Source organism: Equus asinus, chromosome 16, assembly GCF_041296235.1.
Source record: "Equus asinus isolate D_3611 breed Donkey chromosome 16, EquAss-T2T_v2, whole genome shotgun sequence".
In the NCBI taxonomy this organism is placed as follows: Eukaryota; Metazoa; Chordata; class Mammalia; order Perissodactyla; family Equidae; genus Equus; species Equus asinus.
Window position 1 is genome coordinate 43901606 of NC_091805.1, and position 23577 is coordinate 43925182.

At 45.7% G+C, this 23577-nt stretch overlaps 1 protein-coding gene across 3 annotated transcripts; it reads left to right on the plus strand.

Moving 5' to 3' along the window:
* Positions 1–755: 755 nt before the first annotated feature.
* DDX20 (DEAD-box helicase 20) lies at positions 756–22980 on the plus strand. Of its 3 annotated transcripts, XM_070487040.1 has the most exons (15): positions 768–972; positions 4810–4944; positions 8328–8410; positions 9862–9959; positions 13059–13407; positions 13827–13921; positions 16025–16193; positions 16792–16906; positions 17029–17171; positions 17320–17458; positions 17557–17615; positions 18534–18616; positions 18959–19064; positions 19204–19305; positions 21451–22980. In XM_070487040.1, the coding sequence occupies exons 5-15, from the start codon at positions 13107–13109 to the stop codon at positions 22611–22613; spliced, it is 2475 nt and encodes an 824-aa protein (XP_070343141.1). In that variant the 5' UTR covers positions 768–972; positions 4810–4944; positions 8328–8410; positions 9862–9959; positions 13059–13106; the 3' UTR covers positions 22614–22980. The 3 variants fall into 3 exon arrangements, with proteins under 3 accessions (XP_070343142.1, XP_070343141.1, XP_070343140.1); XM_070487041.1 differs by lacking the exon at positions 4810–4944 and having other exon boundaries at positions 756–972; XM_070487039.1 differs by lacking the exons at positions 768–972; positions 4810–4944; positions 8328–8410; positions 9862–9959 and having other exon boundaries at positions 12802–13407.
* The last annotated feature ends 597 nt before the right edge of the window (positions 22981–23577 follow it).

The window sequence follows — 23577 nt, forward strand, 5'->3', positions numbered from 1 at the left end:
ACGCCCTTTCCCAAACTCCGATCAGGAAAGGAACATCCTCCACACCAGAAGCAGCTCAGCTGCTCTTTATATTTTCCCCTCCAAAGTGGACTCCGGACGTGTGGCTCTATTTCATCTCCTAGTGTAGCATCCTCCCACTCCACTGCTCACCCGCAGAGCAGAGGAGCCACCGCTCGGTCCATTCACTTAATTAACACAAATCAATGGAAGGGTCACTGTACTCCTGGCGAGGTTGTAGGTCTGGGGATATTGAATAAGACAGGTCAGGTCTCTGCTCTCAAAAAGGTGCATGGGGCGGGAGGAGGGGAAGGACGAGCCAAACAGGTAAAAATAAATAAACGCGGTCATTTCAGGTAGTGATTATTTATGAAAACATAAAGAGGGTAATGGGATGGGGGCTGCTTTCAATAGGGTGGGCAGGGAGAGGAGGAGCAGGCCTTTCTCTTGCCCTGTACTCGGGCGTCAGTTATCCTAACTCTTGCTCTGGGCTCTTGCGAAGCTCTCTGTAAGGTGGGGAAGGAGGGGTACTCAACGATGCTCCGATTCTATCAACAGGCACGGCCCGAGCGCCTGAGGTGTGCGAGCTTCCGCAGGCCCTGGGCGGTGGAGTTGTGGCAGATGGACCCGAGACGGGCAGCAGGGGGCCGGGGCGCTCCGCCCAGGGAAGCTCGGGACCCGCCGCGCCCGCCTCCGCACGCGCCCCGGGGCGGGTCCTCCCCCGTGCCCAGGCGGCGCGCCACCCAGCTTGGCCCGCCGGGGGCGGTGTTGCAGGGCCCGAGAGTAATTAGGGTAATTAGCGACGTGTTGTTTCAAGGTAATTGAAGAGGAAAGTTTGCCCCAGGCAGAATTTGGGGTCTCTGAGGGAGACAGAACCGTGAAGACCTGAGAGAAGGCGCGAAAGAGAGAATGCAGGCGCTGCGGTCATTCCGATCCGTGTCCACAAAGAGCGCCCCTTCCGCTTACTGTTCAAAGGTGAGAGGGAGAGAGGGAGGAAGGATAAAAACGAACATCTTTAGAAAACTTTGGGAGTCGGGTCAGGTGGCTTCCACTTAACCCCGGGTCCTCAATGATGGTGGACTTGCTCACGTCTTTCGGCCTAGCTCTGAGTACCCACTTTGGACGAAGCTGGGGCAGCGGGAGCCGAGGGATAGAGTAAAGAAAGAAGCGGCGTAGGTGGGTCAGAACTCAGTCCGAAGCCCGCGACCCGGCGGCCTTTCACCAAGCCCAGGTGCCCGCGCTCTCTTCACCGTGGCTGCTCAGGATTCTGCGCGGGTCCGAGAATCCAACTTTTGCGGACGGAGCTGAGAATCTGCTCAGGCGTTTCGAACGCCCGCTGGGAGAGCCTGAAATTACATGTCCTTCATCTCTCTCGGCCAGCCGGCCACCGCGGCGAGTCCCCGCCTGTCCGCACAGCGTCGCCGCCGGCCCTCCCGCTTCCTTGCAGTTGTGAGCCGAGATCCCCAAGGGGCCTCCTTCCGTGGGACCCGAGCAGTGTTCAGAGTAGGAGCCACCCCCAAGGAGAGAGCTGCAGGTGTCCAGCCTAGCCGAACCGGTTCTGGAGTTGAATCCTCTGCGACAGGCATAGAAAGGGAGACCAGACCGTTGACACAGAGTCCACCGAGGAAGTCTTACTCCGGGAGAAAAGCCACGAAAGGGTTCCTCAACCCCGAGGGCCGTGCTTTGCTCACTGTTTAATCTCCAGCGCCGGCTCAGTGGCGGCTGTAGGAGGCGCTGAGTGAACATTTGTGGGTCTACGGTTGAAAGTCTTTAGAGGCAAGTTTAAGCCCTGGTTTTCTCCATCTCTGAGAGCTCATGGGCTGGAATCCCCTTGGATGTCAGGAAGGTGGCTGTGGTTAAAAGTCCAAGAGATGCAGGCTGATCTCTCTGTAAGAACTTAGGACTGGGTGGTTAGGTCTTCCACACTGTTGAGGACACTAGTAGGACCTTGCACCAATGCTTTCCTTTTAGTGGCCTCAGTTTTCTCTACTTATAGTTTAAACCCATGTGAATCTAACACTTCTATACTCCCTACAAAACTCTGTTTTGACAATGATCTGTGAAGTAGTCAGGACAAGAGGAATCCATCTTAGAGATGAAGAATACATTGTTAGCAAAGCCAGATCGCATTCCATCCACTTTTAAGGTCAAAGACTTGGGGAGAAAACAGTTGATGACCATAATCTCAGTTCAGTGCTCCCGAGACAGGTCCCAGACAAGACAGAGGTGCTATTACTGTGAGGGTCTCACAGGACTTTGGAGGGTAATTACTCTCCAGCTCTGAAGTCCTTTCATGATGCTGGGCCATTGCGACTTTCTTTTCCCTTGCTCCTGAGAAGGCTGACATTACCCCCGGGGTGTGTGGGGCTCTCCCTCTCTCCTTGTTTCTGAAGAGGTAGCTGTGTCCACTGGGCAGCGCAGGAGACAGGAGTAGGAAAAAGGGCTGCCTTGCTCCACTTTTCTTTTCTTTTTTTAAGGGTGTAAGTGGTAGAGAACAAAGCCTGTTGCCAGGTTATATAAACATGGGTAAATATTCCTGGGCTGAGGATGGGGGATGGCGAACATGATTCATTTTTGCTGAAGAGGAATCAAATGGTTCAGCCTCCTCCCTCCTGCCCCCCGAAACTCAGCCTGGAGGGAGGATGAGACTATCTCATTCAAAAATAAAGAATAAATCAAAGGTCTTGAGATTAGTGGTGAACATACCTTCTCAAAGCCATGCAGAGCTGAGGTGGAACCCTCGGAAGGCACAGGGCATTTGCTGGTGGGGATGTGTATGGTGGGTACTTTTCCTGAGGGAAAGGGTGCAGCTCCTGGAAGTGGTGTCTAAGGGTGTCAAACTCTTGGGGTTTGCCCAGCCTAGTCAGGGAGGGTGGCCCCCTCTGTTCCACTGCCAGAGCCTGAAGATCCTGGCACCAATGGCTGAGCTCAAAGGGAGAGGCAGAACCAGCTGTGTCCCAACAGGGCTCAGATCCTAAACTAAACAATGGAAACACTGCCATTCTCCTGGCTCCAGATCCTATGGCCCCCACCTGGAGGTCCCCACCCACCAAGTCCTAGCTAGCTCTGGAAGATGCATCCCTGGGTGAGGCAGTATCCATCTCATCGCCACTGGCAACAGAAGAGCTGGGGAGCTCACCCTGATGTGAGGAAAGAGATCCGTGGCCACACACAGTCTGGAAACCTCATCGTAACATCACCCTCCCAAGGGTGGGGTCCATGTCTCCATTGCCCTCTTGCCTCCACCCCTTGTGGCTGCCAACAGCCATTATCCCAATTCCCCCCCCCCCCACCCCCATGCCTCCTGAGCATCAACAGGAAAGGCTGACCCTAGAGATCACATGCTATTGGAATGTGTTCAGATATCGTTGCAGGACTGTTTCTCTCCAGACAGAGGACATTGCCTGGCAGGCAGGCCCAGAAGTGCTGAGCAGAGACTGCGCGTCTGAGTGTGAACACATTGAGATGACGCGGGAGGTACTGGACTGAGGCTCAGCAGTTCTTGAAAGAATCTAACTCCTAGCTTTCATGACATCTTCTTCGGTCCACCTTAGACAGAAGACTGAGCTCCTCTGTCCCTTATAATCCCAACACCAGGGGAGACAGCAGAGGGACGAAGTGGCCAACACGTTAGGAGGCCTCTCAGTTCCAAAAGAAAGATTCAGTTTGGGTTCTAATTGAAAATTCTTTTGACCGGGTAGAGGATTCAAAGACTCTGGTCATAAAAAGCTCCATTAGCTTTCAGTGTCTGTAAACATAGAGTATCATTCTCACCTCTTATAAACTGAGCAACTGAAGCTCAAAGAGATTGGTGTGTATAGTGATGAATAAGGTCTCCCTGCTTCCAAGGTGACCTCTTTCTACTCCCCTACTCCGCAAGAGCAGGAGGGATGTGCCCTAAGGTGGCTTGCTAAGATGACTAGAGCCATTGAGGGGGTGAATCCTAGTAGTTGCCTATCCACAAAATCGCCCTCACTTTTACACGTAGTGCTAACTTAGACACCACTCTCGTAGCCCTAACATCCTTACAGAGTCACTGGGCTGCAAGACCAGGCTATCAGTTATGCAGATACTGAAACTTTTTGGAGGGAGTTAGAAGGAAGGTACCTGAGGAAGAAAAAGCAGTATAGCATTTTAAGAAAGCTTCATGTATGAATGGGCTATCTCACCTGAACAAGTCAGAGGGAATTTTAAGTGCAAAATTAGGCTAATTCAAATAGTGAACAGTTAGTCTATGGACGGCTACTGAGCCCTATTTGGAATTATTTGCAGCCGTGGGCCTGGTGCTTATTGTACCCAAGCAATAGTTTCATTGCTACTTGGGGACCAAATATTTCCATTTTGCAAACATTTGCTGGAAAATCAAATATTTTTCAACTGTAAAGAACACCTGAAGAATGTCAGGGCACACTAAGTGAAATACGGAATTTGTGCAAACTAACCAGGTAGATGTGAACTGCACTGAGAAGGAACATGACTTGCTCCCAGCACTCTCCTGGGGACATTCTGCCACACTGAACTCCCCGGAGGCCCAGTCCTGGCTTCCCTGTAACCTTATCATGGCCTGCAACTCAGAATGAAAGCTCATCTTATACACACTACTTGGCCATCTCCACCAGGCTCTGATAGCTGTAAGCAAGGACCAGGGGTTGGCAGCCTGCCAGGGGCTTGTTAGCAAGAGAGAAAGGCAGCTACCTGCTTCTCCTCCTGAGATCATGGCGTGAGGGAAAAAGGAGGCCACATCTCAGGTTAGGTTTACTGCATATTTGCTTCCACAAGGCTGCCTCCTAAGCTACTTCTGGTCTTTTGCAGGAGCCAGAGAACTGTGCTAGCCCTGATCAGATGTCAGCCCCGAGACCTGGTGGAGATCTCAGCCTGGAAACCCTGAGGGGAGCTGGGGCTGAGGATGATGACTGCTTCTGAGAGGGCTGCTGCTTGACCCAAGAGGCAGGACTCTCTCCCTGGGGCTTTGTGGGGAGGGGGCTGGGTGGCAACCTCAAGAGGCAACCTCAAGTTCCCAGAGCAGAAAGGCAGTGAGGCCAAGAAACACTGTCACCATGTAACAAATGAAGATGCATGTTGAAGAATAGGAGCTGTACATGCAAAGGCGTTTGGGTTTTTCCTGCCTCCCTCCTCCCTGCCTTTGGACAGGTTTTCTTTGCTGTGATCATTCCCCATGAATCATCATCCACTGAAAGTGACTGAGGCAATGGAGAGTGAATAATGAATCCCCCAAATGGTCTTTTGTGTCTCTGCCTGGAGGGTTTTGGAAATAACTTGCATTTTAATTTTCCTGACTTAGAATCATAGAATTTTGGAGCTAAAAAGGACCTTATAGATAATGAGGGAATTGTGACCTCAAGGAAAGACTGGAAGTCAAGATAGGTGGGTCTGAACCTCCGTCCTCTCACCAAAAGTGGTGCTAGCTTACATTTATTGAAGGCTTTCCTTGTGTCCGGCATCACCTATTCTTCCCAAACCCTCGGAGGCAGGGGCTCCTATTGCCCCCGTTCTGCAGATGAGGAAGGGAAATGGGAGGTGGGGGGGCTGTTAGGGGGGCCAGAACCCCTCTCAGGTCACAAAGAGGCTCTGACTCTGGCTCCAGAACACACGCCCTCTCAGTCACTCCACCACTTCGCTGTGTGGTCTTGGATACCTAATTTAACCTCTTAGGGTCTCATTTTTCTCCTCTGTGATCTCTAAAATTTTACAACTCTAATGGTGTGGACTTCCTGGCCAAGCATATGATTTTACAGGAAGGTGCAGGGCAGAAACATTAAGTGATTTGCCCTCGGTCACCCAGCTTGCTAATGGCAGAACCAGCACAGGAACCCAGACCCAGTGATCTGCTCTCCCCTGCCCCCCACAGGCAAGACCTCCTTCCCCTCTACCTCACTTGGCAGGTGTTTCTAGAGGGACCCAACTCCTTGCTTTAGAGGAGATCTGTTCTATGACTTCAGATAGCTAGATAGATGGGAGAGGTTGGGTTTGGGTGTGGCCAATGACGACACTGAAGATGAGTGTAGGAGGCTGCTGATATTTGTCTAAGTACCTTTGACCTATCTGTCTGTCTACTGGCTGCTATCTTTTTCAGGTCAAGAGTGGTGATCAAAACCATGCAGTAACCACAGGGAAAGAGCATGGTGATACCATGGCTGGTGTGGCACATACATACAGTTGTTTGTCCTCAAAAAGCCAATGTTACCACGTTGTGCTGGCTCTCTCACCCAGCTTCCTGCTGGTGACAGTGGTCAAAAGCCTGCTCCTCTCTCCCCCTTCTGTTGTCATTTGCTCCCCCTGCCCCAGGATCTGATCACTAACTGGTGTGTGATGAGTGTCCCTTGGGAGGAGCCAACGTCCAAGAGGCTCCCAGCTGTGCTCTGGTAATCAGTATGTACCACCTTTTCCAGCAGCCCCATCCCAGTGTCCTCCCTACTGAAAAAGAGATGGGAAAGGGGTGGAGGTGTCAATAAACAAATCATTGGAGTGCATCTGAAGTGAGAACAAGGGCACCCTGGGTGAGGTGTTACTCTATTCACAATGGCGCTGTGTGTCCATATATGTGTGTGAGTGTGCATGTGGCTCAGACACTCTGAAATGAGCTCTCACCCACTGGTGAGTGGAAAATTAGCTTTGGCAGGTGAGGAACTGGGTGACAGGTGAGGAAGCCAGCAGGGTATCAGTGTTATCCTTCTACTACTGCTATTTGCTGGTGTTGCTAACAATATCTCTCCCCTCCTCCTGAATAGTAATTAGGTAGAGTGAAATGACTTGGAAGAGCTTGGGCATGTGGGAGAGTGATATGAATTTGTTAGAATGGTCTCGCGACCTTTACAAGCTGGTGGTGTGCTTTGCAGGTGGGCTGCAGTGAGCTAGTAAGAACTGGCATTTTCCTGATGGCCCACAAAGCAAGCTGTGTGGATTACATTTCTCTGACGGTGGGAGAAGAGATGGTGGTCCAGGGACTAAATCCTGGGAAATTCTGCCATATGGCGTAATGTTGGAGGGAATGTGGGCCAGGACTGGCAGGCAGGAGACCTGAGGTCTTGGACTGGCTCTTCTGCCTCTCTGTCTGACTCTAGTTGGCCCTGTAATCTCTCCATGCCTCAGTTTCTCTAACTATAATGTGGGACAAATACTCCCCCTGCTACCTGCTTGTTGTGAAGGTAAAGCGTGTAAAGGCCCTTTGAAATGTCAAGAGCACTGTTCCAAATGTGAGGCCTGACTGCCAAGGGAATTTGCGGAGCCTAGAGGGAGGCAGCAGGCTGCTTCTGCGTCAGTTTCACAGCCTGTGCTCAGACAGGTACTTAAGCATCTCACATCCATAAATCTCATCTCCTATCTAGAGTCAGCAAATAAGAGAAAGGGCAGGCTGCCGCTCTGCTACCATCTGATCTTCTTACCAACCTCCCCCTGCCCCCACCCAAGGCAAGCATCCCTCTGCCCTCCCTCATCTGCTCCTGGCCTGTCAGTTTAATTTAACAAGGTTGCAGGAGAGGTTTGATTTAATCAAACCAGTTGCTGTATCCATTCTGTGCAGAGGTCCCTCAGTGTCACCACCGAGGCTCAGATTAGACAGTGACAATTACTTCTTCTTCTATTGCCTCCCCTTTTGTTTCTCTCCCTGGAGGGAACAAGGAGGCAGACCAATCTCCTGGGACCTAAGAATAGATGCAGGAGGATCAAAGGAGGGAAGCAGGCTCTGGCCTGAGAAAGCCCCTCTCTGTGCCTTACATGGCCTTGTTTAAGGCTGAGCAACAGCCTGAGGGATGGGAGGAATAGAAAATGTGAGCAGAGTGGCTCTGGAAAGGCTCGAAGCTGCCTGAGGACATAGTGGTGCCATCATCTGTGCCATCATGAATGGTCCCTGGAGATAAAACAAGTCTTCCTTATTGTCAGGAAACTGGGTGGATGGTGGGCTGAGGGAGCAGAGTAGCTGTATGCTCTGCATACCCCAGACCATTCATTTCCAGGTTCTCAGCCTGGATTCTGAGGTCTCCGGAGCTGGGAGACAACAGCAACAAAAAATTGTGAGACTCCATCCATCTGAGTTTCTGTGGCTCTGTTCTTGGCCTGAAAGCAGCAGTGATAGGAGGAGCAGCCCCCTGAGGTGCAAGGGAGGCTGTGTGGATGTAGGATAACTGTAGTGTGTGTCTTGGGGAAGGAGAGGAACTGTGCTGTGGGGTGTGTGTGTTATGTATATGAGTGTCAGTGGTGGAGAACCAGGCAGGGCATCTCTGGTGCAGGGGCTTCAGGGTTTAGGGAGTTTAGAATTCCAGAACAAATCTTTCTTCTTGCTGTTTCACTCTTTCATTTCCCTTCTTTTCCAGGAAGCAGATGCTCAGCATCTCTTGCTCCTTGAGCAGCTCCCAGAAGAGAGACAAAAGCCTCTTGAAGGGGACCCTCGCTTAGGGTAATGGGAATCCTTTTCCCTTTTGCTCATTTGTGTCACATTCTTCCATTGGGCTGGGCAACTGACAGGTGCACCCCTCCCCGGGCCCCTTTCAGAGTGCCCTCCCTGCCATTTGTCTCTTACCCAGATATCCAACAGACACCATCATCGGCAGGAGCCGAATATGATTAGCAGAAACCCTTCCTGACAGCTCCAAAGAGAATCCCACAAATGCATATTCTATTGAGTGCATCTCATTGCTGCTGACAGCCGCTTTATCAATTAAATTCCACATTCCCAGTCTTTGGAGATGCCATGAACCTCCCTACCTAATAAATCACAGGCCCCCAGTTATTGTTAAATGTCCCATCAGTCTCTAATAAACTCCCTGCCAACAGGGGTAGGTTATTTATTATGCTGCCTGGACAAGAATGAATGGGGCCCCGTTCTCACAAGGAGAAGAGCAAACGTACCGCCTTCCTCCCTGAAGACTGAGGCTGTGGTATTAAATGGGGCAATTAATCAACACGGGCCTTGGGCAGCGGGGAGTCTGGCCCACAGTGAGGGAGGATGGCCTGCGGTTCTTTACTGAAAGCCAGCCAGGCAAATCTCCATGGCAGGAGGTGGCAGTGCAGGGTGCAGGGGCCCGGACCTTTGCTGCATCTCCCCCTCTCCTAATTCCTGTCTGAAAAGGTACCAAAGATGTAGTCACCCCATAGGTCATGAGGCACGTGTAAAAAGTTATTCTCCATGTTGGGAAGTAGCCACGTAGGATTGAGCAGGGTCACGAAACAATAACTTCTGTCCAGAAGGCCAGATATTATCACTTGATAAACTTGATATAACTTAAGTTTATTGATGCTGCTAGTCCACTGAGCAGATGAACTGAATACAGATGGGAAAGAGAACTAGGAAGCAAGTGCTCAGTCCCTGTTCGCTGGATAAATAGTACATGGTAAGCACTGGCCCATGGAAAGCGGTGCATCAACACTTAAAGGAGCCAGGAGCTATGAGTGCAAGAAACAGTGTGTAAGTTGGGCCTTGCTGTTACCTGCCACAAATTAGATCCCAAACTTAGATGATGCTTCATGGGCTGCAAGTTAAAACCCGAACTCCTTACCTTTGCCATTAATCAAGCCCCAATCTACATTTCCAACTGAATTTCTCTTTATTGCTACCTAACTACCCCCTTTGGGAGAGCATGACACGTTCACTTTATATTCCTTATGGTGGCAGGCAAGGTCTTCCATAGTGGGACCAATATATCCCTGCAGCCTCTTTCCTGGTAATTGCTGCCATACTTGCCTCCGTTCACAGTAAAGCTCATACCTTCCCTAAACTACTGCGGTTTCTCAGGCTTCCACGCCTTTGCACAAACTGTTCCTTTTGCCCAGAATATCTTTCTAGCTTGTCTGCTTGGGGAGCTCTCCTTCCACCCCCACTGCCTGATGAATTCCTTATCTATGCTTCAGGATCAGCTCACAAAATCAGCCCCTCAGTGCTTCCCTGGACCTGAGGTTTGTCTCCTGATGCTGCTGTCTTGGCAGAAGTGCTGGACTCCAAGGACTAGGTAAGGAGCCATCTGTGCATGGAGTATCTCTCGTGCTTTTCTCTGCATGCTATAAACCACTTCGATTTTGGGTGGGGATCAGAAGAGCATAGAGAAGAAAGCTATAGCTCTCTGGAAGCCAAAAGCTGTTTTCCTCAATTTCTCAGAAGTTCTCACTCTCTCCCACATGACAGCCACACTTGGAGCAACTAAGCCCTGAAAAATGTCAGCACTGCATATGATTTTATACAACTTTGTGCTACTTGCCTATGTCCTCCTTGATCAGTGCCACCTGTTTGTGTGTGTCTTTCTCCTTGAGGACAAGGGCTCTGGTTATTCTGCCCCATTTTTGTATCTCCAGCATTTGGCTGATTCATATTAGATGTTCAGAAGAGTTTTGTTGAAAGAATGAATAGAGAGATGTTTGCAGATTGAATGCAAATAATAATGTTGCCTTTTGTTGCTTTGAGGGTCAAATGAGAAAAAGTGGCTATAAAAACCTTAGTTCTTTCCCTTCTTTCTTCATTCTCCCACAGATCCTCAAACCCAGGGTGGGCCACCTTATGTCCATGCTTTTATTTACATTGTTTTTCTTTCCTCTGGGTGCAGAGAACCCCACTGTGAAATGATACCATGGGACCATTTGAGCCTCAATGTCCATTCTGAGTCTAAGTCTTACTCCCACTTCTTCAGGTCACAGGAATCTTTCCCTCCTCTAGCTCCCAGGTACATAACGTGAGGAAGGGCCTTCCAGGTAGACAGAACAGCATAAAAAGAGGCTGGGGTCCCATTGTGATGTTTATCCTGGAGAAGGCTGGGAAGCAGACAACAGACCACCTGGTTTCTGTGTATGTTACTTTCATACCTTACCTAGTTATTAAATGGTCTCCTACCTTTGTGTTTTATGTTTACAGCCCTAAAATGATGGTAAACAACATTATTACACTTTTTAACTACTGGGGAAAAAATTTTATTGATTTGTATTTTTAGCAATAGCAATACAACTTTTTCCTAGTAACATTACCGCGATATTTTGTCCATAAAATATTGTAACAACAAACACAATAGCAGAATGCCTATAAAACTATAGATGTTCTTTTCTGGAAAAGCAGTCTTCCCGTTCTTTTGGGATGAGAGCCAGGTTCTTCGTCAGGGATTGGTGTGAATTCTACGGGACTACTGCTGTGCACGTGGAGATCCAGTAGAGATTTTTGAGCAAGAAAGTGTCAGCCATTCAGTGTTTATTAGGTCTAACAAGGGCCTGGTGCTGGGCTGGAGAGCCCGGAGTGACAAAATTCCCATCCTTGAGAAGCTCATAGCTTATTTAGTATGAGGGACAGACATGTAAACAAGTAAACAGAATATGGTAAGAGCTGGACTGGGATTATTTATAGTGTGAAGTAGGAGCCTGCAGTGGGAAATAAAAAAGGTCATCAAAAGGAGCTGAATCTGAAGCCAGACCCAAGCAACCTAAGATACCCACTCAAGAAAAAGATCATTGCAGCACCTGTGGGTGGCTGGCTGGGAGAGAGGAGAAACTCTGGGCAGGGGGACCATTCGGGAGGTTGTTGCAACAGTTAGGATTTGATGGGGCCTAAAATAGGGCAGATGCTATGGAGACTGGAGAAGAGGAATGGATGAAATATTTGGAGGCAAAATTACCTGCCGTCAGGTAGTTGTTAGAAAGGAGAGAGGGATAGTAGAAGGTGGAGTCAGGAATAATTCCCAGGTTTGGGATTTGGGGATCAGGTGATGAAAGGGGGGATACTAAGAGGAAGCCTGGAAGCATTAGGGCTCATTCCCAAGAGTCCCCCTTCTTTCAGATGGACAGCTGACATTTTCTCAATGTTTTGTAAATTTCTAAGCAAAACGCATCCTCAGGACCCCTCTCCCATGGGATTACCATGCCAGAGAGCCTCCCACATGTGGATCTTCACCCTGTACGTGTGCGGCGCGCGAAGGGGGTGAGAGAGAACGACCAGCATTATGATAGAAGGACAAGGTGAAACTTGGGGCTGGATTCAGAGTCTCTTTAGGTTTGGAATTGTGAATAAGATTAGGTTCCAGACACACTTAAATTTGGAATTATGACTAAGACTTTGTTATAGGAGCTCATTTATTCAATAAATATCGAGCACTTAGTATTTGTCAGATTCTGTTTTTCCCCATTAGGGATTCAGCAGAGAACAAGACAGAGCAGGTCCCTGCCCTCATAGAGTGGCAGAGACAGACAATAAACACATGATTTCAGGTAGTGATAAGCACCTGAAGAAAAATAAAGGAGAACAAGAGAACAGAGTGGTGGGAGAGGCAGGGAGCGGACAGATGGGGGAGCGAGCTCAGGCTGTTCAGGAAAGACCTCTTTGATATCTGAGCAGAGACCTAAAGTAAGGGGAAGTGGTAAAGACTGTTGTCACCCATGAGACGGTGGTGCCGGAGGGATAGGAACAACACACAGAAGACACGTTAAATTTGGGATGCCTGCAGACCCCTCAGCGGAGAAGTGGAGAAGACAGATGGATGTACAGCTCTAGAGGCTGGAGAGAGGTCTGAAGTGGAGATATGAACTTGGGAGCTGTCAGTCCAGATCCTGGTTCCGATTCCATTTACTTTGATTAGCGCTCACCCTGTGCCAGGTACTGTGCTAGGGGCCGGGGACACAGAGGAGAGTGACGCGGGACCGCAGCCAGACATCTACCAGACAACGCGTGAATCCGGAGTCTCGCTGTGCTCGGGGCGCTCTCCGCGAGCACACAGGAGGCAACCGCCGGGCCGGGCGCGGAGGCCGGGGCGTGACGCACCCGGCGCATCACAAAGACCGCGTTGTGAGGGTGGCGAGGCGGACGCGGGGCCGAGAGGACCCGCCCACCGAGGGCCGGGAGGCGGGGCGGCGCCCTCACCGTGAGCGCGCGGCGCCCTCTGCAGGCCGCAGGCGGCGACACCCCGGGAGCCTCAGCTTTCCTGTCCTCCCTCTCCCCGCCTTCCTCAGGTCACATTCTTTGCTGTTATCGCCGTTTGCGAGTCTTTCTAAGCCTCCGACTTGCGTCATCTTTTTCGAGGCCAGCCCTGTCAGTGTGTTCGCTGGAAGACTGCCAATAAAGTTCTTCTTCTCGCTCTCAGCTTCCCCACCTCGCCTCAAGTACCGCGAGATCTGGCGGCGCGGCGACCATGGCGGCGGCGTTTGAAGCCCCAGCGGCCTTAGCGACCGTGGAGACCGCTATGCCTGCGGAGCGGGTGGCGGCGCGGGTCTCCGCCTCGGAGCCAACCCCCGGGCCGGTGCGGAGCCTGCGGACGGCCCACGACGTCGGCGGCCCGCGGACCCGCACGGGGGACGTGCTGCTGGCGGAGCCCGCGGACTTCGAGTCGCTGCTGCTGTCGCGGCCGGTGCTGGAGGGGCTGCGGGCGGCCGGCTTCGAGCGGCCCTCGCCGGTGCAGCTCAAGGCCATCCCGCTGGGGCGCTGCGGGTTCGGTGAGGGCGGGCACCCTGGGGAGGCGGGAGGGCCCGAGGAAGGGGTGCCGAGAGGCGGCGGGGTTGGGCCCGGGAGGAGGCCCACGCGGCCGCCACTGCAGGGCTGGGCCTGGGGCAAATCACTGCACGCCTTCGAGCCTCAGTTTCCTGTTTTGTGAAACAGAGGCACAGTATTGAATTTGAACATAGTTAGGGCCCTTTCTAGCGCTAACAAGTGGTTCTGAGTTTGAGAAGATGAACGGCAGAGGTTCGGGCACCAGGCATATTTCTGGATACGGCCTCGTGCGTTTTTGAGAGCTAACTAAAAGCCAAGGTGCCAAGTAGGTGATGTCTGGAGACCCTTCTAGTTCTCTCACTTCATGTTGGTCCCTAAGCGTCTTCAGCCAGTACTGCCTAATAATAAGGTTTTTTCTTCGCAGATTTAATTGTTCAAGCGAAGTCTGGCACTGGGAAAACCTGTGTATTCTCCACCATTGCTTTGGACTCTCTTATTCTTGAAAACTTAAGTACCCAGGTGAGTGTAGCTCAGAGCCCCCAGAGGAGGGTGTGTGATGTGGATTTTACCACAGTTCGGATGAATACCAGTAGCTCCTCAGAGATAGGAGTGAATTTGATGCATGATTGAATTAAGCCACATGAAAAATATGAAGGTATGAAAGTCAAGTAGACATCAAGGCTGTTGAGTGGTGGCGGTGTGCATGGTGACCAAGGATACATTATTACTGTTAGCAGGTTGGAATTTTCTCTTATTGCTGCATCTTAAATACAGTGTCAGCTGTGTGTGTCCGTTTTGTCATTACTTGAGAATACAGGTAGAGATTATTTATTTATTTTTTTTCCCCCTAAAGATTGGCACCTGGGCTAACAACTTTTGCCAATCTTTTTTTTTTTTTTTCTGCTTTATCTCCCCAAACCCCGCCCTGTACACAGTTGTATATCTTAGTTGCAGGTCCTTCTAGTTGTGGTATGTGGGATGCCGCCTCAATGTGGCCTGAGGAGTGGTGCCATGTCCGCGCCCAGGATCCGAACCCTGGGCCGCCCCAGCGGAGGGTGCAAACTTAACCACTCAGCCATGGAGCCGGCCCCCAGAGATTCTTTATTCTTTTATTTGCTGACCAGATTGTGATGAAACTTAGCACTTGGCTTGATTCCTGGTAATGTGGTGCTTTGGCTGTTGCTGGTCCCGCAGGTGGTTCTTACAGCTCCGTGAATGTATCATATTCCTCCCCCATCTTCTAGGTTCTCTTGGAGTGGGTCTGTGATGGCCTTACCCAGATTTACAGGAGATTTGGGTTTGGGAGTCATTTCTTCAACAAAGATTTGTTGAGTCCATATTATGTATAAACAGTATGCCAGGTGTTGGGGATACAAAAATCACATACAATCTTCATAATCTTACTTTGTATTTTTAGGAGTTACGGCAGATTAATATTTCAAGTTCTCAGTCATGTCTATCTGATGATTCTTCCAACAGTATTTTTTAACCTGAATACCCATATTTATCATCTATAAAACTTTTTGAGTCCTATCTTATATCTGCCAAATCCTGGCTGATGCTGCACATGGAAAATCCTTCTGCTCCCCAAGGACCTGGGCTATTCTACTTGTGAATTGAGATTTTTTTGAGATTTTTGGCTCCTGACAGTTTGGCAGCAGGTCAAATGCCAAATGCCTGAATAAGTTCCATAAATAAAACTTGTATTTTTTAATTTAAGATCTTTGTGTTATTGAAGTAATATATACCCATTTTGGAAAATTGGGAAAATATAGAAAAATAAAGGACAAGTACCAGAAAACAAAATATAATCTCACCTACCCAGAGAGAAACTGCTATTAACAGTTTTGGCATATTTTCTCCTAGTCTTTTTTTTTAAAGCAGGTTTCTTTCTTCTCATAGTTGAGGACGTGTAGTTTTACCTTCTCCTCTTTCAGTAGTTTTATCGCAAAGTTGTCGCTGTGACTCCCAAGGCCTTTCATGACCAAGCCCCTGGAGCTAGATCTCTGATCTTTACTGTCCCGTAATTCTGTCCAGCCACATGGGCCTCCTTGCTGTTCCTGCAGCACACCAAGAACGCTGCCATCATAAGGCCTTTGCATTTGCTGTTTCCTCTTCCTGAAAGCATTTCCCTAGGTACCACATAGCTAGCTCTAGTCTGTGGTGTACATTTAGGTCTTTGCTCAAAAGTTACCTCCTTAGAGGGGCTTTCCTTGATTGCTCCATTTAAAATGGCTCCTTCCCTTCTTTCGTTGCTTCTCTCTCTTTTCCCTGTTTGATTTTTCTTCATAGCCCTTTCATTGCCTGCCATTATTTGTATATGTTTGTTTATTTTATATCTTCTTATCATCCAAGAAGGAAAGTGCCATGAGAGCACAGACTTTGTTCTGTTCACTGTTGACTCCCCAGAAACTTGTATGTTGTCTAGCACAGAGCAGGGTCTTATTTAATATTTATTGAATGAATACATGAATAAATGAGTGGAATAGTTTCCCTTGTCAATAAAAACTCATCATTTAAAATGATCATTTAGATGAAAAATAGTTCATCATATAATGAATGTGCCAATCTTGTGTATTTACTCCACTGACTTGTTAAAGGTATATTTTACTTTTTTTTTAGATTTTGATCTTGGCTCCTACAAGAGAAATTGCTGTACAGATACATTCTGTTATCACAGCGATTGGAATAAAAATGGAAGGCTTAGAGTGTCATGTCTTTATTGGAGGGACTCCATTATCACAGGACAAAACTAGACTTAAAAAGTGTCATATTGCTGTTGGATCTCCTGGTAAGATCTCGATGCCTGTTCATAACTGGGGCTTTTAAGGGACTGAACACTTTTAATAGAACAATAAGAATATGGGAATCTTTGATAACTATGATAATTATTTTGAGGATTAGAAACGAAGAGCCTTACCAGTGAGATATAGACATGTGACTGGATTACCAGCAGAATTTATGAAATCTCCACTCCTAAGGATGTTCGAAAACACCTGTGGGACAGGCTTCTGAGAAGAGGAATGAGATGACTTTAAGGAAACTCTTCTAAGCCATGGATTGGGATTATTCTTTGTTTCTCTATTAATCCTTCAGTCGTGAATCACTGATCAGAATCTAGCATTCAGTGCCTTAGTGTTCGAGACTTTTGATAGGAATAGTGTTTATTTTCCATACTTATTGGGTATGAAATGTGAGGGAGAAAAAATGGATTTAGGCAAGATCGGAAGTCAGGATTTTTAATTTGTGGTTTAGTGTGTAAATGCTTAGTGAAGGTTGGGTGAGAAAAGTCAGCAGCACAACCTGTGAGTAAGTAGAGTAACAACATTGGCTGAGATTTGCACAGATTTGGTGCATCATAAATATTTCAATTTTTTTTTGGAATTTAGGCAGAATTAAACAACTGATAGAACTTGACTACTTGAACCCAGGCAGTATACGTCTCTTTATTCTTGATGAAGCAGATAAGCTTTTAGAAGAAGGCAGCTTCCAGGAGCAAATAAAGTAAGAAAAATAACTAACGTAACTATTAAAATGATACCCCAAAGTATGTATCTTTAGGTTTCCCAGGTGGTGGCTCCTGTCAGAATAGTTTCCATGGTGTGTGTTTTTCTTCTGTTTTGCAGTTGGATTTATTCTTCCTTGCCTGCCAGTAAACAGATGTTAGCAGTGTCAGCTACTTACCCTGAAGTTTTGGCTAATGCTTTGACAAAGTACATGAGAGATCCCACTTTTGTAAGACTAAATTCCAGTGATCCAAGTCTCTTGGGTGTGTACAGATACTAGATACTTATATTACTGGTTTGTTCATGATATTCTGGAGCTTTCCATTGCCTAGTTAACTGTTGCTTTCATATTTGCCATTAGGATATAGCACATATGTTTGTTTTAACAGAAGCCTCTTGACTTCTTTGTAGGTTTGAAACAGTATTACAAAATTGTCAATTCATACCCTTTGGCCCATAAGATTTTTGAGGAAAAAGCTCAGCATTTGCAGGAGCTGTTCAGCAGAATTCCATTTAATCAAGCCTTAGTCTTTTCTAACTTGCACAGCAGGTAATGTAACTTAAAAGGTCATCTGGGGAACTTGTGAAATAAAAGGATAGGCGTGGGGCAATATTTGTAAAATTATAAGTCTCTGTTATTTTTCATAGAGTACAACATTTGGCTGATATCCTTTCTTCTAAAGGCTTTCCTGCAGAGTGCATTTCGGGTAAGTTCATCTTTTACTTTAATCTTTGTTTAGTATCCTGACTGAAGCCTCTCCCAAGTCGGGAGGAAGAAATACCACTTTGTGAATGGTCTTGCGAGTGTGAGGTTCCACTGAGTCTTCAGAGTAAAGGAAATTTCAGGTTTATATTTCACTGGAATTTAATAAATCTATATCCTTGCCTTTTGAGAAGTAACTTGGCATATAATAAAAAGTTAGAAAACTCAAGTTAAATCCACAAAGAACTTAATAATTTTATAAAACAGTTTGTCTTTGTCATCTTAAGAGAAAAATATTTAGCTTCTTTACATAACCGTTGTTAAAATGCTGAGAATGCTAACTGAATTGACTGTCTTGTGGTCTTGTGGACAGCAAAAATGATCCATTTTTGACACAAAGCTAAATTATTACTGTTGGCCTATTAGGAATGGAAGAGTTAAAGGAATTTTTCATCATTGAGATTGTTTTTAGAGCTTTGACTGATATTTCAGCTTAGTTTGTGACCTGTTGGCCTAGGCTTGTTGAGTCATGGTGTGCTGTGAGATACCAGGGAGACTGCTTTCTAATGGATGATAGATCATACTTCAACACCAAATTTATAAACAACTGATTAAAGCAATTTTATTTTCCTAAGAATCGTTATACCTCATGTGTAACTTTGCAGATATAATGTTATATCTGCAGGCATAACCTAGTGACCGTTTAAAATTGATTTTTGAATTTCAAGTTGATTGCCTAACCATATTTTAAAAGATTCTAACGTTAGGTCTTAACCTAGATTTGCATATAAGAACAGAATTAACTTTGATTGGTATATTTTTAAAGTGTTAAGACTGGGGGAGTTATGATTTCTGCTTTGTATGGATTTGATAAATGTGTATTAGCTTGTTTTTATACGACTTTCTTTTTGGTTCTTTTTAGGCAACATGAAGCAGAATCAGCGTCTTGATGCTATGGCTAAACTGAAGCAGTTTCATTGCAGAGTCCTCATTTCCACAGATTTGGTAAATTTCCTGTTCAGTGTGGGTGACTGATCCATCTTGACATATGTTCTATTATCAGATGTATACAGATTGCATCTGCTTTTTTACGTGAGTGTATCTGACAAGAATACCAGAGCATAATTGTCTTTCCAGTGCTGGGGAATATGCTTTCTTAAAAATGTCTTTTATATTTTTATCTTTATCGTTGAAATTAGTCATTAGAAATGAGTTTCCTTTTCCTTTGCTCCTAAATATCTTCCTGTTCTTAATCTGGCTCTTGGTTAAACTAGAGTAATAGTGCGTGCATTGGCACCCATGCTACACTTGACGCAAACAAACAGTTACTCTCTTCTTCGATTCAAGAGTTCCCGTGGGATTGATGCTGAGAAGGTGAATCTGGTGGTAAATCTGGATGTACCATTGGATTGGGAGACATATATGCATCGGATTGGCAGAGCTGGCCGTTTTGGTAAAAAAAAAAAAAGAAAAGAAAGAAAGAAAAATTTGGGTGCTTTATTTAAGGGGAGGAATCTGTAATGTGACAGGTGGACTTGGAGTGTCTTTTATGTGAAAATGAGTTACTACTTAACATTCCTTCTGTGCTGTAGGTACTTTGGGACTGACAGTGACCTACTGTTGCCAGGGAGAAGAAGAAAATATGATGATGAAAATTGCCCAGAAATGTAATATCAACCTTCTGGCTTTACCAGGTATATTTTGTCTGTCTCGTTTTGCTATCAGAGTAATAATGGTAGTGATGATGGGCCTAATAAAAATAATAGCTAACATAGAGTACTTATGATGTGTCGGGTACTGTTCCAAGTATTTTATGTATGTTAATTCATCTAATCCTCCCCATAATCCTGTGAGGTAATATCTGCTTTTTGTAGATGAGGATATTGAGGAGAGGTTAAGTAATTTGCCTAAGGGCTTACAGCTAATAAGTAGCAGGGAGAGTGTTGCAAGCTACTTACTGGCACATGAAAAATGAAAAACGGTTTACTACTGTATTAGCTCCATTTTTTAGTTTGTAACCTTGCAATTTGATTTTATTCTCTTATATAAGGGTTCCCCCTTATTTGACCTCTTATGTTGCTGTGAAGGTAATTCTTGCCATATTCACCTGTGTTACCGTGGGGAAGGAACAGTATCTTTAACTTGAACACTATTTTGAACATTTTGAAGTGTTTTCTTTTGATTTTAGTGAATCATTTGTCAAGCTGCTTTTTTAAATTGCTGTCTTAGAAACAGTGCATGTTTGAAACTATTAATGATCTCTTGAAAACAACCCTAAAAAACTGGTGTGTGGAAATATGGTTTATTTGCTGTATATGTTAATATATGCATGTTAGTCTGTGTGTCTTTGTGTATGTATGTATACACACATATACAGAAACTTACGTAATGTACGATGACCTTCTACAATCTGGTATATGGAGTTATTAAATAAATATAACAATGAATATTTTACCAATTTATATTTAACTTCTTTAGTGATTTTTACAAAGCTAGGTTAAGCACAGGTTTGGTAAGCCTGTGGATTCTTGTATTTCTGGCTTTGTAATAACTCATGATCTTTTTACAGATTTCTTTAATTGCTCTGAGCTTATGTCCTGATTTATAAAATATTTGTTTTTGGAGTAAATGGTCTTTAGGTTCTCTTTCAGTTCTAAGACTATATTATGTTAATTTTATGTATAAGTCTATTGGTGATCTGTCAGATGATTACACTGTGGCAAAAAATAAATTGAAAATTGGTAGAAGAGAGTTAAGACTTCTGGTAGGATTCAGTATCATAGCATCTAGTGATAAAATTTGCCTTTGGATACCGGAAAATGACATATTTGGATCTTTATGAGTATAAACAGAGCCCTGAAATCATGAGAAGATGATATTCATGGTGTTAGATCTGTATGGTACTAGGAACTTGTGTGACAACAGACTTCAGATGAGTTGCATGGGGCAGGACTAGGAGGGAAATTGGTTTGTATCCTAGGCCTAGGTAAGCAAGGGGTATCACCTAAGTAGGAATCAGAGTTTTAGTCAGAGGGTCTGTTGAGCAAAGGATCAAGAGCCCCAACTGAAGCATCCAGATCCGAGGGATTAAGTAGTGGGCACAGATACATGAGCAACAACACACAGGCAGAGTCTTTGTAAAGAAGGGGCTCTGTGTATTTTGTCTGCCTAAGGTGAAAATTGATCACACTTTGGAAAGATGTGAGTGTGAGGTGGAAGGAAATTGTCACACCTGGATGGAACAGGAAATTCAGAGTTAGCGCTAGCAAATTTGTAAAAACTTAGAAGTGCCATCAGTACTACAGATCTTTTCACAGTCATCTAGCTTTTTTCTTGTAGAGGGTTTTTTCTCCCCTGTTGAGGGCAGTGATTTCTCCCTGTTGGAGTATAGGGTAGTGGCATTACTGGGCTACAGAGTTGCAGTTGTAATATTTCCCAGTTGATAAGCTTTGGAGAGCACAGTCCATTTTCTAAGATCTTGTGTTGCTGCTAGCAGTAGTGAGGTACAGGGCAGGAGTTGGGGAGAGGGGGAAGAGAAAAGACGGGAGAATTGCTGCAGACTGGCACCGTACTCCTATGGTAACCTCTGTTGAGTGTGTGTGTGGGGAGGAGAGATAGTGCTTGTGAGTATGGGGTGGGTCTTGTGTATTTTTGGGCAAATTTCTTTAGTGCAAGGATTGGGGCTTTTAAAATAATATATTTCTTAAGCTTCTTATGTATTATTACTATATTTTGTTTCTTAACCTTATTTGACCATAGAAAGTTTTATGAAATCATTCAGAAAATACTAGTCTAGAGCAGCTTGAGAATTTTAATATTTTTTTATTCCTTCTCTGTAGATCCCATTCCTCCTGGTCTGATGGAAGAATGTTTGGATTGGGACGTGGAGGTTAAAGCTGCTATGCATACATACGGCTTAGCAAGTGTACCTGCCCAGCCCCTAAAAAAGCAAATTCAAAAAATAGAGAGAACCTTTCAAACTCGGAAAGCTCATGGTAACCACGTGGCTTCATCTAGAAATACTTCTGTATCTGCATTATCAGTCAAATCAAAAAATAATACCAAACAAAAGCTTCCCGTGAAAAGCCATTCAGAGTGTGGAATCTTAGAAAAAGCAATGTCACCAAAAGAACTGGGCTGTGCCATACAATTGGAAGAGCAAATGAAGAATTCTGGTCAGACCCCTGTTGGAAACTTGACCGATAGTCAGCACCAGGTCAAAGAAGCTGTACCTGTGTCACTCCCCCAAATTCCATGTCTGTCTTCCTTTAAAACCCATCTGCCATGCACTTTGCCTTTTGCAGACTTGGTAGAGGATTATGAACACTTTATTAAAGAGGGGTTGGAGAAACCTGTGGAAATCATCAGGCACTACACAGGTCCTGGGGATCAGACTGTGAATCCTCAGAATGGTTTTGTGAGAAATAGAATTACTGAAGAGAGAGTGCAGGTATTGGCAAGTAGTAGCCAATCTGGAGACTCTGAGAGTGACAGTGATTCTTACAGCTCAAGGACTTCTTCCCAGAGCAAAGGAAATAAGTCATACTTGGAAGGCTCTTCTGATACTCAGCTGAAAGACTTGGAATCTGCTCCTGGAGATGGCCGTATCTCTTTGGAACAACCTCTGCATGTAAATGATACCCCTAATCAGGTAGAGTATCAAGAGTCACCTCAAATCCAAATAAAGGCAAGGCATAAAGAGGGAGCTAACCAGAGAGCTAAGCAGAGCAGGAGAAGCCTTCCCAGGCGGTCTTCCTATCGATTGCAGACAGAACCTCAGGAAGATGGTTGGTATGGCTGCCATAGGGAAACACATCCAAGTTCTTATGACACCTATCAGGATTATGAGGAGTACTGGAGAGCTTACTACAGGGCCTGGCAGCAGTACTATGCCGCCGCTTCTCAGTCGTATTATTGGAATGCTCAGAGGCACCCAAATTGGATGGCGGCCTATCACATGAATACCATTTATCTACAAGAAATGATGCGTGGCAACCAGTGACTATAGATTATACCTCAGACCGTCGGAGATATCAACAAGTGATACCTTTGCATAGCCATCCTCCTTGACTTACAGTAGAGTGGCATATAGAGGCATTTTTGAGGAACTTGAAGTCTTGAGACTCTCTGCTGGGACACATCTATTTTTCAGATTGTTTTGACCTTAATCAAAACCTGATTTAGGTCAGGTATATTATCTTTTTTTAAGAGACTTCATGGATCAGATTCTTGAAAGAAAATTTTGGAGACATAGAGCTAAAGGTCCCAGGGTGCCATTTTCTATAAGCCGTTCCAAAAATAAACATTTAAAAAGACTTATACCACTGCTTACTTAAAAAAAATAAAAACAGTTGAGATTTGAAAAATAATGTTAGTTTATGCTCTGGAATTCTTTGCAAAAGGCTTGGCCTGCATTCCATAGAGGTGCATCCTTGTAGAAATTTAGCATGGTAGATCAGAAAATCCCCTTTTAGGTGTAGGCAGGAAGGAATAAAGATTGCATCAGTCTTTCCCAAAGGTACTTGATTTGATGCTATTTGCTTCTGGTAAAAATATTTGCTACCAGTAAAAATATAAACTTAGCCAAATATGTTGACATGTTTATTGTTCATCTTTGGAATGTTTTTTGTTTTTAAGATTGTGAAAGCTGTCCACGTTTTTACTGTGCATTAAATAGCTAAGGATCATCAGTGGCTGTCTTATTTTTGTTTCTCAGGAAGAGGAGCAGCTCTTAATTTTTGTTAGTTCTTGGATCTTTTTATGAATCTAATGAAAGCTATAGATTCATCCCAGAAAATTTCTCATTCTATGAACAAGAATTGTATATGCAATTTCAAAGGACTCATAGGCCCTCTGAAGCCCATCTCTGGAACCCAGGTTAAGAACGGCAATGCATTGCTGGTAGACCGAGGGAAAGTTCCAGCACTTTGTTCAAAGTATTTTGTGGAAGCTGGAATGCATTCTGC

Coding starts and splice junctions, on each gene's coding strand:
- DDX20 (XM_070487041.1), top strand. CDS start 13,107: ATGGCGGCGGCGTTTGAAGCCCCAGCGGCCTTAGCGACCGTGGAGACC. Junction 16,907..17,028: donor AGCTTCCAGGAGCAAATAAA/GTAAGAAAAATA, acceptor TCTGTTTTGCAG/TTGGATTTATTCTTCCTTGC. Junction 19,065..19,203: donor TGGCAGAGCTGGCCGTTTTG/GTAAAAAAAAAA, acceptor TCTGTGCTGTAG/GTACTTTGGGACTGACAGTG.